We start from the raw sequence: 15,129 nt of genomic DNA, 5'->3' as shown, positions 1-15,129 counted from the left end.
CATGCAATTATCCATAATTAATTGTTATTATAATAGTAAATACATGTAACCTGTGTAACAAAGACACTTTAAAATAAAGTGTTACCTTATTGTGTAATTAAATGACGTAATTTAGTTACACGTAACTAGTTACTCCCCAACAGTGGTCTTGGTGTGACAGCTTGTCTCTTTTCCCAGCCACCCTGACCAGTTACTCGGAGCCGATGGACCGGAGCGGGAAGCACGGGGACGGCTCTCGAGGCAGCAGCCTGAAGCTCTGGCACTCGCACAGATCTACTCTGGACTCCAGTCTGTACCGCGTGGATGAGAACATGACTGCCTCCACCTTCAGCCTCAACAAGATCCCCGAGCCCGGCTCCGCCCACTGCTCCTCTCACCCCGCCCCCCTCTACCTCATGCCCCGCCCCAACTCAGTGGCAGGTGAGTGAAAACCCGCCTCCTTCTCTTTATCAGTGGTCATGTGATTTCCTGTTGCTGCACGGGGAACAGCTTCCTGCGGAAAAGCCCAAACTCACAACACAAGATGTTTGGACGTCATGTTGATTACTGAAAGGGTTGGGCGACGTTCAGAATATGAGAATCGGCTCTGTTACACTTCATGACTTTTGGAATTTGAATTGAATTGACCACAAACCACAGAATGCTGAATTGGAATTTGAATTACAATGAAAGTAAATTCTATAGTCAGCTGTCAATTGTCTTACAAGTTCAAGTTGAGCTTTATTGTCATTCTGCTACATGTGTGGACATATAGTGGAACGAAATGTCGTGTCTCGCAGGACCACAGTGCTACATACTAGTTAAACATAAGATAAACATACAACAATGCAAGTATAAGAGAAAAAAAAAGCATCTGACTATACATATACTATAAATAGTATAACTACTATACCTAGTTGCCTAGACATACGCAAAGTGAGACTATACAAGAACTTTACATATATACTGTACATGAAATTGTGCAAAAAGATAGAAATAAAAATTAAAATTGTATATATATTTCGTACATTAAATTGTTGTGCAGATTAAAGAGAGATTTTGTGGGAAGCAGCGCATAGTGCAAAAAGATTTGTAGTGCAATGCTCAAGTAAACATTTTTTATTGAGTCTTTGTAGCAGGGAGTGTTTATAGAAAGTGTCTAGTGTGCATATAGTGGGATGAGTGCGTTACTACAGGTGGTTTGTATAGCCCACTCACCTGTGTGTAGCACACCCAGAATCGCACTTTGGAAAAGTTTTCAACTGTATTAATGAGTTGGGTGAGTGGGGGGTCAGAGGGGGACAGGGAGATTGGAGTTAAGAGCTCTCACAGCCTGGGGAAAAAAGCTGTTGAGCAATCTGACAGAGCGAGCTTTGATACTCCGGTACCTTCTGCCTGATGGTAGGAGCTGGAAGAGGTGGTGGGAGGGGTGGGTGGGGTCTTTCGCGATGCTGGTGGCCTTGCTGGAGCATCGTGCAAGGAAAATGTCCAGGATGGAGGGGAGAGGGGCACCGATGATCTTTGCTGCAGTGTTCACTGTCCGTTGTAGGGTCTTGCGGTCAGCAGCACTGCAGTTCCCATACCAGACAGTGATGCAGGTGGTCAGCACACTCTCAATGGTGCCCCTGTAGAAAGTGGTGAGGATGGGTGGCGGGAGACTTGCCCTTTTCAGCCGGCGGAGAAAGTGGAGGCGCTGTTGTCCCTTCTTGTTGAGTGACGTGACGCTGGTGGTCCAGGTGAGATCCTCTGAGATGTGCACCCCCAGGAATTTAGTGCTGCCGACTCTCTCCACGGTTGAGCCGTCGATGGTCAGTGGGGGGTGGTCAACAGAGTTTCTCCTGAAGTCCATTACAACCTCTTTTTAAGTGAGTGAGTGAAGTGAGTGAGTGAGTGAGTTTTGTCTTACTCACATTGAGGGACAGGTTGTTAGTACTACACCATTTCGCCAGCTGTGCCACTTCCTCTCTGTAGAGCGTTTCATCGTTGTTGCTGATGAGGCCTACCACAGTTGTGTTGTCAGCAGCATGAAGAGCAGCGGGCTGAGCACACAGCCTTGTAGGGCACCTGTGCTCAGTGTGGTAGTGCTGGAGGAGTTGCAACCGACACGGACTGACTGAGGTCTTGGAGTTAAAAAGTCCAGGATCCAATTACAGAGGGGGGTGTTAAGGCCCAGCAAGTTTAGTTTGTGGATGAGCTGTTGTAGGATTATAGTGTTGAATGCTGAGCTGAAGTCGATGAACAGCATTCTTACATAAGAGTCTTTCTGTTCCAGGTGAGTAAGAGCTAGGTGGAGAGTGGTGGATATTGCATCGTCCGTGGAATGGTTTGGACGGTATGCAAACTGGAATGGGTCCAGTGTGTTTGGGAGACTGGACTTGATGTGATGCATGACTAACCTCTCAAAGCACTTCATCATGATTGGGGTCAGTGCTATGGGACGATAGTCATTCAGACAGGACACGGGTGACTTCTTTGGTACTGGAATTATGGAGGTGGATTTGAGACACGTGGGGACGACTGCCTGGCTCAGCGAGGTGTTGAAGATGTCTGTTAGGACATCCATCAGCTGTGCAGCACAGTCTCTCAGTACACGTCCAGGTATGTTCGTCCGCAGCCTTTCGTGGGTTAATCTGGGACTGGGTCTTCCTTACGTCGGCTGGAGAGAGACAGAGTACCTGGTCGTTTGGAGATGTGAGTAGTTTCTGTGCAGGTGTGTCGTTCTGTATCTCAAATCGTGAGTACAAGTGGTTGAGTGCATCTGGTAAGGATGTGTCATAATCACTGGCCTGTGGTGGGGGCTTGTAGTCAGTGATGGTCTGAATGGCTTGCCACAGGGACAGGGACTTTACTGTCTGTGAAGATGTTGTTAATTTTTTTAGCATATTGTTGTTTTGCCTTCTTGATCCCATGAGACAGATCGGCACTTGCTGTTTGGAGGGCTGCTTTGTCTCCTGATCTGAATGCTTCGTTTCTGATCTTTAGCAGCCCTCTGCTGTCATCCATGGCTTCTGGTTGGCACATGTGGTAATGGTCTTGGTGACTGTCACATCATCTATGCACTTTTTGATGTAAGCAGTCACAGTTTCAGTGTACTCCTGCAGGTCTGTGTGGTTGTTGTAAGTGGCTGCCTCTTTAAACATGTTCCAGTCTGTGCACTGAAAGCAGTCCTGTAGTGCTGATGTGGCATTGTCTGGCCATACTGTGATCTGCTTTTGAACCGGTTTGGCGAGTTTGTGAAGTGGTCTATATGCTGGGATTAGCATAACAGTGATGTGGTCCGAGTACCCGAGGTGGGGGCGGGGTTCAGTTTTGTATGCATTTTTCTCTGTTGTATAAACAAAGTCCAGTGTGTTGTTTCCCCTTGTTGCAAAGTTCACATGTTGGTAGAACTTTGGTAAATCGCGTCTTTAGCGTTTGCACATGGGAGAATGTAAACCGCGACAATAACAATGACCGTGAACTCCCACGGCAGATAGAACGCGGGAGTTCACGGATAGAATTGTATATATTGCATTATTAAATGTAATGCAATATATACAATAATAATAATAATTATTATTATTATTATTATATATTTATATATATACAATTGATCAAAGTTCATTCAATTTCTATTAGTAACTTTATGAATCTATCTATCTATCTATCTATCTATCTATCTATCTATCTATCTATCTATCTATCTATCTATCTATCTATCTATCTATCTACCTTAATATCTTAATAATAAATATTTATACATAATGCATTATAAATAAACATTTATTTTTTTATTGTTTATTATATTCATTATTAAGGTTGCATTTCAAACATTTATGTATAATTGGTTATTAATGTTAATAATAAGCAATAAAACATTTCATTTTTCAGTATAAGTTTATATATATATATATTTATTTATTTATTTATTTTTTAAATAGGTTATGTCATATGGTCACATGTTCATGGGTAATTTCTACTGAAAAATGAAATGTTTCTGTAAATGTCATCTATTTTAAGTCAGATAGCTCATATTCATCTTAAGATCAGAAGGAGTGTGACAGGTGTTCTTGATTGGGTTGTGATTGATGGCTGACCCTGGTGTCCAGGTTAATGCACTCTCCTGTGTTCAGTCGGGTCAGAACAATCTCTCTCATCCATCTGCAGCCTCAGAGCCATCAAACTGAATCAGACAGGTCACAAACCGCGTGTCTCAGCTCTGCGTTTATATGCGATAAGAGGCATCTAATAGTGGCAGTAATAATGAGCCTTGTGGAATAGCACTCGCTCCCTGAAGTAAAAGCTAAATCTGTCTGATGATGTTGATATGTATCTTATATAACGCAGTGCCTCTTCATTGCTGGCTGACTGTGTTATTGTCCAAGAAATCAGCATTGACAAAATGGCGCCGCTGTGTTCGGACGCCGTACAGGCCGCTCCGCTTAGATTTTGCTTCAATTTACTTTTTTACTTACTGTTACTTTCTCTTTTTACACATTTCACGTCGGCACTGATCACCTATAACATAGAAACACTTTTGGACATTGGAAACCGCTACACTAACCTGTTCCAGGACACTTTAGCCACGAATCCAGCGTGGCTTCTTGAGATTCTTCGGAACGCAGAGATAAACAACAACCCCCCGAGGTGAAGGATCAAGAAACACCGCGGGAAACGCGCTGGGATTCGAGACTCAGGAAAAGGGCTCACAGTCCTCCTCTTCTGAGCATTCTGCTCGCAAATGGATGGACAGAACAGCAGAGGCCGGTAAATCCAGGGGTGGAGGAGTGTGTTTCATGATCAACAAGAAATGGTGTGATCCCAGGACTATCTCCATTCTGTTGCGTTCCTGCTCGCCTCATCTGGAACATCTTTCCATTACTTGCCTCCCATTTTATCTGCCCTGGGAGTTTTTATCGATCATTGTTACTGGTGTGTACATTCCACCACAGGCAGACACCGGCTTGGCTTTGTCTAAACTTCACGATGTACTCAGCAGCTACACTAACAAACATCCTGACGCTGCCTTTATCATCGCGGGAGACTTTAACAAAGCCAACCTCAGGCAGGTCATGCCGAACTTTTATCAACATGTATCCTGTCCAACTAGAGGACCGAATACACTGGATCATTGCTACACTCAGTTCAAGAATGCCTACAAAGCCCGTTCACTACCGGCTTTTGGCAAATCGGACCATTTTTCCTCACACTGGAATATAAACAAAGGCTCGTTCTGGATCCCCCAGTGCAGAGAGTTGTGACGCGCTGGCCCTCCACTCAGAGGCTATGCTGCAGGCGGCTCTTGATGACGTCGACTGGAACATGTTCTGGGCGAGTTCTTCTGACGTCAGGGAGCTCACGGATGTAGCATTAAGCTTTGTAAACACGCTAACCGAGCAAGCTACAGAAACAATAACTATAAGGACATTCTCCAACCAGAAACCGTGGGTGGACAGAACAATCCATGCTGCGGTTAACACACACACTGCCGCTTACAATGAGGCTCTTCTGACCGGGAATATGAGCGAGTACAAAGCATCGTGCTATGCTCTCTGACGTGCAGTAAGAGCCGCTAAACACAGATACAGAGAGAGAATTGAGTCTCATTTCCAGCTCAATGACTCTCGACGGATGTGGCAGGGACTGAGGACCATCTGTGCCTTCGGAAACAAATCCTCCGCAGAGGTGAGAGCAATCCGTTGCTGGCCGACGAGTTAAACATCTTCTACGGCCGCTTCGATTGCAACGGCGGTGGCGGCACGTCTCTGCCGTCCAGCATGTCAGGAAGCAGCAGGCAGAGCAGCGATAATCATGTAATCACCGTGTTGGAGGATGAGGTTCGGAGGGCGCTAAAGAAAGTGAACATCAGGAAAGCAGCCGGACCTGATGGGATAACCGGCCGTGTTCTGAGGTCCTGCGCCGATCAGCTCGCTGGTTTGTTCACTTCCATATTTAATGAGTCCCTTGCTAAAAAATCCATCATTATCCCTGTGCCAAAGAACAATAAACCCTCTTGCCTGAATGACTATCGCCCAGTTGCCCTCACATCTATAGTCATGAAGGTTTTTGAGAGACTTGTAAAGAGCCACATCTGTTCCTCCATCCCTGAAACTTTGGACCCTCTTCAGTTTGCCTATCGCCCAAATAGATCCACTGATGATGCCATCTCTCACGTCCTCCACTCTTCCCTCACACACTTGAACAGCAACAATGGGAATTATGTAAGGCTGCTATTCATTGACTATAGCTCAGCTTTCAACACTATAGTCCCCATCAAGCTGGCTTCTAAACTCACAGACCTCAGCCTAAACTCCTCACTCTGTGACTGGATTCAAGAGTTCCTCACCGGCAGGCCTCAAGTGGTGAAAATTGGCCAGTTCACCTCAAACTCCATCACCCTGAACGTAGGAGCCCCACAGGGCTGTGTCCTGAGCCCCCTGCTCTACTCTCTCTACACGCATGACTGGGTGTCCTCTCACAGCTCCACATCTATTATCAAATTCGCTGATGATACTGTGGTTCTGGGCCTCATCTCCAACAACGATGAGACCGCATACTTGGATGAGGTAGAGAGACTCACATCATGGTGCCAGGACAACTGTCTCTCTCTGAATGTGAGCAAAACTAAAGAGCTGATCATGGACTTCAGGAAGAGACAGCAGCAGCCCTACACTCCTCTTATGATCAGTGGGACCCGGGTGGAGAGGGTGAGTAGCTTCAAGTACCTCGGTGTAAACATCTCCGAGAACCTGACTTGGACTACACACATCCAAACACAGGTTAAGAAAGCTAGGCAAAGACTGTACCACCTGCGACAGCTGAGGAAATTCGGGGTCTCACCAGCAATCCTGAAAACTTTCTATTCAGGGACCATAGAAAGTGTATTGACTCAGTGCATCTCAGTGTGGTATGGAAACAGCTCCAATCAGGACTGCGAAGCACTACAGAGAGTTGTGCGCTTAGCTGAGCGCATCTCAGGGTCTGCTCTCCCCTCTCTGCAGGACATCTACCTCAAACGCGGCAAAAATAGAGCTGTCAAAATCATCAAGGACTCTAATCACCCTGGTAACCATCTATTCACTTTGCTTCCATCTGGTAAGCGCTTCCGTAGCCTGATGGCAAAAACTGAGAGACTTAGGAGGAGCTTCTTCCCCCAGACCATCAGGCTCCTAAACTCTAACTCTGTGTCATAACATCACTTGACTCCATGTAAATATCACTATATCAATAAGCTATTCATAATTTTTCTCTACCTCATATTGCTGCTATTTAAATACCCTGTACAACTTTTTTGCACATTTTTTTGCACATTCCTCTTTATTACTATTTAAGTCAACAACATACTGACCTGCACATTTATATTTATATTTATATTTTTTATCTTTTATTTTATTTTATTATTTTATTTTTTTCTACTTTTCTTTTTATTAATATTTGTATTCTATAATTGCACTGTCCTTGGAGCGGACCTGACCTACATTTCACTGCTGGTTATACTCTGTATAATTGTGTTTGTGACAAATAAAAAAATCTTGAATCTTGAATCTTGAATTGTTGTATTTATGAGAAGAAGCGTTTTTAGAGAGAGAGAGAGAGAGAGAGAGCAATGAGTTATGGTTATCTCAAAAGAAAGTGGCTCTCGAAAGGGCAAGTGATATAAAAGATTATTTCTTAATGGAGAAAACGGCTGGTATTCACGCTTGTGATCAGGAGTGATGCAGTTGCTCTGAAAAACCATACATACCTGACAGCGGCATTAATCGTCTTGTAAACCTCACTGTGGCAAGCTGTGCAGGTCGGCCTGGAAAATATACTGTGTCGTCTAAAGAGGAGTTTTTCTGTGATGAATAGCTACAGAATTAAGTTAACACACAAATGACAATTCTGTCATTATTTACTCATCGTCAGGACCTTTGTTACACCCATAAGACTTTGTTCTGTGTTCTTGTTCTGTGTTTGTTTATTGTAGTTTTGGTATTCATTATTAATACATGAATATATATTTTCTTTGCTGTTGTTTTTTTGACATTTAAATAAAAAAAACATAATGTGTTTTCTTAACATTTATTTATAATCATCCTGTCAATTATTTTCATATAATAACTTAAATAAACAAGTTAAATGACAAAAATCACTTTAAAATAGCTTAAGCGTGGTCAATATGACTTTGGCAGCATATATCAAGATATTGCAAGGCGTATGACTTATTCACAGTTTATTAATATAAAAACAGCTTCATAGGTTGCATTTCAACCATTTAATTAAAATGTATTACTGTGGTATATATTACTCATTCGTATAGTCTATTGTTTTTGTTGATGACTTACTTTAGTAGCCCATATGTCATAATGTGTTTAGAACAGTCTGTAAAATATGCTGTTGATTTAAATGATCTAACAATCTTTTTTTTTTCTTTTGTTATACTGGAATATCTGCTGTTAAAGTTAAATCCCAAATGACCTGCACTGATCTGTGTAGCACAAAAGCTGAGTTTCTGAAGAACTTTCTGGCCGTTCATTTCATATAATAAAAATGTCAATGGAAACTGGAGTCGTCAAGCTCCAAAATGACCAAAATTCACTTTAAAAATTATAATAAAGACGGTCAATATGACTTGGTGGTATATTGAAAAACTTCTAAACAGCATACGGGAAGTGATTATTCACAGTCATAAATATTCATCCCCTCCGAAAATGCACTACAAAATCATATGCACCTCAAAAATGATGTGTCAACACTGAATGCTACGGGTTATTGAGAATAAACCATAGTACAACCACTATTTGACAGTATTTGACATTGACATTGTCAGTCTGTTTGTCTCCCAAAGTTATCATATGGCTTCATAAGGCTTTGAATATAGCGCCTGAGTCTGATGAATGATTTTTTATGATGAGTTCATGTTTTTAATCAAGATAGCTCCAGTCACCATTGACTATATGGAAAAGAGCAGCCAGTATATTCTTCCAAAATGTGCCCATTTTACTCCCCTGAAGACAGAAAGTCACGTGGGTTTGTAGTGACTCGAGGGTGAATGAATCATATCAGAATGCATTGAGTGCATTAGTTTGTCTCGGTCGCAGACAGCAATGATTGTTTATTCAGTGCAGGATCGTGGGAGCAGATGTACTCATTAAACATGTATCGTAACGTGTCTTTTACATCAGTCAGTCAGAATCACAATGAGGCAGATCTCCACGGTGGCCGTCTGGATATATCTGCAGTGACTCAGGGCTTAACGTAACCGAACAGTACCGGAGCAAGCTGAAGTATTATTAATACTAATGCATGTTTGCAGAGTCCCATCGGACCCCGTTAGTAAGAGAAACCAGCGATTAAAGCCTGTTTGAATGGAACTAGTTTTCTTGAGGAGGTTTGGTAAAAACCGCTTTGTAATTTTAATCTGGTCTGAATCGAACATGTGTTTTTGTCAGATGAGCAGGGTAAAAATTCCAGGTTTGGAAAAATTGCAATTGCAATATATTATTTTCACCTTTGCTGAATTTCCATTGCATTTAGACCTATTTTTTGCTGGATACTGGGATCCCATCGAGCATAACATGAACAAAGTCATTAATAAGACTTCTCAAAATGCTTTTGTGATCATATGACTTTCCCAAAATCCATTAGATATATAAAAACTGCAAAAATGTTTTTCCTAAGTATTTTTGTCTTGATTTGCAGAAATTAAGTCTTGTTTACCAAAAAATGTATCGTGAACAATAAAAATAATCTGTCATTGGGATGGCAAACATAAACTTTATTCAAAGAGGAAACATGTACATTTTTCTTACTCCACTGCCAGGGATTTTGTCTTGTTTTAAGCATAAACTTAGTGAGACATTTTTCAAAATGTATTATATAAAGAGTTGATCCTCTGCAGTGAATGGGTGCCGTCAGAAGGAGAGTCCAAACAGCTGATAAAAACATCACAATAATCCACACCACTCCAGTCCATTAGTTAACATCTGGAGAAGACAAAAGCTGAAACTAATCCAGCATTAAGACGTTTTTAACTCTAATGTGAGTCCATAATTCATAATAACGCTTCCTTCAGTGAAAAAGTGTTCTGGTCTGAATCAGGAGAGAAATCTGCACAGATCAAGCAGCGTTTAAAACAGTCCAAAACAGCTCTAAACAAATATGTGGCTGGATTTTGATGTGAGAGACAACAGGAGACAACTTCTTCACTGGAGGAAGAGTTATTATGGATTATGGACTCTATGGTATTTTAGTTAAAAACATCTTAATGCTGGATGTGTTTCAGCTTTTGTCTTCTCCAGATGTTAACTGATGGACTGGAGTGGTGTGGATTATTGTGATGTTTTTATCAGCTGTTTGGACTCTCATTCTGACGGCACCCATTCACTGCAGAGCATCCATTGCTGAGACACTGATGCAGAGACACATTTCTACAAACCTGATGAAGAAACAAACTCATCTACATCTCGGATGAGTCAGTTTTTGGCAATTTTTCATTTGTGGATGAACTGTTCCTTCAAGTTATTTTGCTTCTGAAGTAAATGCATCTTTATAAGATATTTGTACAGAAAAACAAGACAAAAATACTAAGTACGAGTATCATTTTTGCAGTGTACAGAGATCATTTGTATCAGTGCACGTAGTCATCACTTAATCACTGCAACTCAAACATCGCTTAGAAAACAAATCTCGTCCGAACGAGAGATGTGAAGGAGGAAAAAATGAAAGTCTGAAAAAGAAAGATGAAAGGGCAGCGATATAAATAATGTACTGAGGTAAATGATGATCTCAGTGAAAAAGAGAGTGAGAAATACTCACTATCAACCCGAATGATGTAACGAGGCATGAATAAAAGAGAGGAAAGGGGGATGACAGAAAACAGTGTGAGAATACTGGCAGGTAAAGGATTGAGCATGAGAAGTGGAGCGAGAGAGATGAAGGCAGAGAGAACGCTGGCTTCTGATTGGCTGAGCTCCAGCTGGAGGAGATCAAAGCATCTCAAACCCTCAGATCCTCATCCATACAGAGACCGGCGGAGAAACCGGGAGATGAGGAGGTGTGAATGGAATCAGAGGAGTGCAGATTATACATTATGTAAGGTTGTAGAGGTATTGTGTTGTGGGAGATACTGAAGACATGTGAATGTCCTAATTAGAGGTTTCTAGAAGAGAGGTGTGACGTAACACAAGAAAACCTGAGCTTAAAGGGATAGGTCACGTAAAAATAACAAAAATGCCTGCATTGTTTACATTCATTCATTCGGTCGTGGAACACAAAAGAAGATGTTTGGCAGAATGTCTAGGCTGCTCTTTTCCACACAGTGAAAGTGAATGGGGACTGGGGCTGCCGGGCTCTACCACGACATATGAGAGCTAGCAGACTCATTTTTAAAGAATGTAATATTTTTATTCAGCAAGGATGCTTTAAACGTATCATATGACAGTAGCCTAAATACATTTACATTTATGCATTTAGCAGACGCTTTTATCCAAAGCGACTTACATTGCATTCAAGTTACAGTTTTTACATTTTATCAGCTCTTGTTTTCCCTGGGAATCGAACCCATGACCTTGGCGTTGCTAGCGCCATGCTCTACTATTTGAGCTACAGGAAAGCTTAAATGTTACAAAAAATGTATTTAAAAATAAATACTGGAGACTTCTGGGAAAGATCCAGAAAAATATTAGGCAGCATGACTATTTTCAACATTGATAATAATCAGAAATGTTTCTTGAGCAGCAAATCAATATTAATATTAAATATTATTTATTTATGCACTATTACAGCTTTTTATACAAATTTTAAATATGCTTTTAATATATATATTTTAATAATATAAAATTATATAGAATGATTTAATAATATATAATTAATATTTTCAGTTTTCATTTCAATTTTAGTAAAAACAAATTTTAATTTTGTATGGTGTTTTTGTCACTTTTATTTGTTTTTGTTCTTCTTAAATATTGTTGTTTACATTTAATTTATTTTTATTTAATCAGTCATTTTTGTTCAGTTTTTTTCCAGTTGGTAATTTTAGTGCTTCAAATTAAACTTATTTCAGTAAGTTGCCAAGACAACATTTCTGTTTATTAATTTATTTATTAGTTTATTGCTTTTTCTTTATTTTTATTTTATTTATTTATCATTATACTTTTTATAGATTTTTTATAATTTTTTTTATTTATTACTTCTTCATCTAATATTTATCTTTTATTTCAAATTTATTTCAGTTAACAAAATTTTTGTAATAATAACCTCGGTTTTGAATTTGTTTTGTGAGCTTGACCATCCTTGTCCACATTTACTTTCAGCAGATAGAAATGAGCAGACAGGGCATTCTGCCTGACATTTTCTTTTGTGTTCCATGGAAGAAATAAAGTCATTTGGGTTGAGAATAACATGAGGGTGATTAAATGATGACAAAACCTTCATTTTTGTGTGAATTATCCCTTTATCTCGCACCGAGCAGTCAGGCTGTGTTGCTTGGCTGGAATCGTTTCTATTACATTTATATTTCCCATATTGCATAACAAGACTGGTCCAGTAAGGGCAGCTCAGCCTGACTCAGCTCGATTTTAATGAACTGGAAGCTCCTCGTGAGAACAGAGCATCTTTAATTCTATTGGAAAGCTGCTATAATTGCTTGTTTTCCCGTCTCACTGCGAGCAGAGCCTCAGATTCGTTCACCTGTGGTTTCATGGAATAAGATGCAGCTGTGGCTCCACACACACACACACACACATACATACACACACATGTCTTCACACACTCAAACTCAATTTTAAACGTATTATCTCAGAACAAGGCTGTCTTGTCATATACACACAAGCACACCCAAAATCAATTTCAAAGTCATTACTTTATTTCTTTGCAGAGAACCCTTGCTATTTCATGTGATGCACTTACAGTGAGACGTCCACTCACACAAAGCCATTCTGAGAAGACTCCTTGAGCTCTGTGGAATATGTTATCCCTGTCAAAAATAACCATCGAGCTGAAAATAACACAAACTGCCTCTCCAAAACCCACAAAAGTCTCTCTCAGAAAATTACACTTGTGCTCTCAGATGGGTTTGAGCACCAGTAGAAACTAGGCCTGTCATGATTATTTCACCATTATATAATGAAAATATGACTGATAATGACAACAACCATAATACTACATTTATATATGAATCATAATAATTATGTGCTTTAAATGCACCATAAATTGGTTCGTATTACTTGATAATTTGGCTTATGGCGCAGGTTGGATATTAATAGCATCAATCACCATTGGTTTTCATGTCAAAACTTCATATTTGATACGTAACAGTCTTGTTTTATTGTTTTATTTATTTGTACAAGCATGTTCTGTAGAGCTACCCATTAAACCCATTGCGTCCTCGGAATAAAAAAGTAAAAAAGGTAATTCTGACTTTTTATCTCACAATTCTGACTTGTTTCAGAACTGGTAAATATAAGCGAATAATTCTGACTTTTTTTTTTACACCTTGCAATTCTGTTTTCTTGTTTCAATTAAGGAATAAAAAAAAACTAAAGTTAATTTCCGGTTTTTAGCTCACGTTTCTGACTTTCTCGAGTTTATATCTCACAGTTCTGAGTTTGTTTTTTGGGGTCTAAAATTGAAAGATATAAAGTCTCAGAACTGCGAGATGTTAACTTGTAATTGAGTTTATACAGCGGGTAAAATTAGTGTTGAACACGTCACCATTTTCTCAGTAAATATTTTTCTTAAGGTGCTGTTGATTTGAAATTTTCACCAGATGTCGGTAACAACCCAAGTGTCACGGTGCACACAGCAGGGAGGACACAGGAAACGAGGATGTAACTCAAATAATATACTTTACTGACAACATAACGGCAAGACATGGCAGGACAAGGCAAGGCAGACACAGACAGGAACCCCGGGGAGTAATGAGTAGACCAGACGAAATGGCACTACACAGACAGGACTATAAATACGCAGGTAAATTAACGGACACGGCTAGACACGAATAAACTGATTACATCAGACAAGGACAGGAAACAAACCAAATAAGGGCACAAGAGGCAGGAACACATGACACACACGACAGATGACTGACACCAAGTAATCCATACATACAAAGAAAGCAAAACAAATAAGTTCAGAAATGAAGTTATGTGTAATAAAATGGAATGACACAGAGAAAAAGTACTGAACACATGAAGAAAGGGAGCAGGAAAAAGGTATGGAAATCTATCAGTAATTAGAAAGCAATCCTGCCCCTCGTCAGTGGAAATTAATATTAGCTGCTTCAGTCCCAACACCTACAGTACCAGGATGATGAAGATGATCCCAAACACAGCCAAGGACACTCTCAACTGATTTCAGAGAAAGAGAATAAAGCTGCTAGAACGGCCAGACAATCACTTGGACTAGAATTCAATAGAAAATAAGAAGTAAAGGTCAGAGTTCATAGAAGAGACTCACAGGACCTTCAAGATTTGAAGACAAGATCAGAGCTGAGCAATGCGTGCCACTAGTTTCTCCTGCAGGAGGCGTCTTCAAGCTCTCATTACCAACAAACGCTTTTGCACAAAGAATTAAATGCATTTCAGTAGTTCAGTACCTTTTCTCTGTGTCATTCCATTTTATTACACATAACTTCATTTCTGTAAGTATTTGTTTTGTTTTGTTTGTATGTATGGATAGCTTGGGTTGTTACCGACATCTGGTGAAAATTTCAAATCAACAGCACCTTTAGAAATATATTTACTGAGAAACATAGTGACGTGTTCAATACTTATTTTACCCGCTGTAACTACATAAAACCTCAGAATTATGAGAATAAAAATCCAAATTGTGAGATTGTTAATCTAATTGTTTTAATAATGGCTCCTTCTCACACAAATCCCGTCCCATCTTTCAACTCCAGTCCAGCCCCTCCCAGAATTCCCAGCTGCTGCGCTCATCCCATATACAGAAGATCTCTTCATGATCACACATTCAGTCCAGTCAGAGCAGACCTGGACCTCCACAGCCTCACACATGCTGGGTTAACACCAGAGGAGTCTTGCTTACACACACGCTCATGCCAGGACTCAATGGAGTCACTCTTCCCAGAGAGTTTAGAGGCTAAAGCGTCTGAAGGATTTAATCAGACTTCTTCGGGCGACTGTGATCATCTCCAGCCTGTCACTGTGTGCTGTATATCTGGCCTTT

The 15,129-nt window shown here is 40.4% G+C and overlaps 1 protein-coding gene across 1 annotated transcript in view; it reads left to right on the top strand.

Annotated features, from left to right (window-relative positions):
* The window catches only part of tanc2b (tetratricopeptide repeat, ankyrin repeat and coiled-coil containing 2b), a gene marked incomplete at its 5' end in the record, with an annotated part of 96,144 nt that overhangs the window by 36,817 nt on the left and 44,198 nt on the right, over window positions 1-15,129 (top strand). The window contains one exon of the mRNA XM_079388583.1: window positions 178-420. Coding sequence (XP_079244709.1) covers window positions 178-420 — 243 coding nt within the window. The remainder of the gene's footprint in view (window positions 1-177; window positions 421-15,129) is intronic.

Source organism: Barbus barbus (genome assembly GCF_936440315.1).
Source record: "Barbus barbus genome assembly, chromosome: 32".
Taxonomy (NCBI): domain Eukaryota; kingdom Metazoa; phylum Chordata; class Actinopteri; order Cypriniformes; family Cyprinidae; genus Barbus; species Barbus barbus.
The sequence above is the reverse complement of the archived record's forward strand: the minus strand, read 5'-3'. Positions and strand labels throughout refer to the sequence as shown.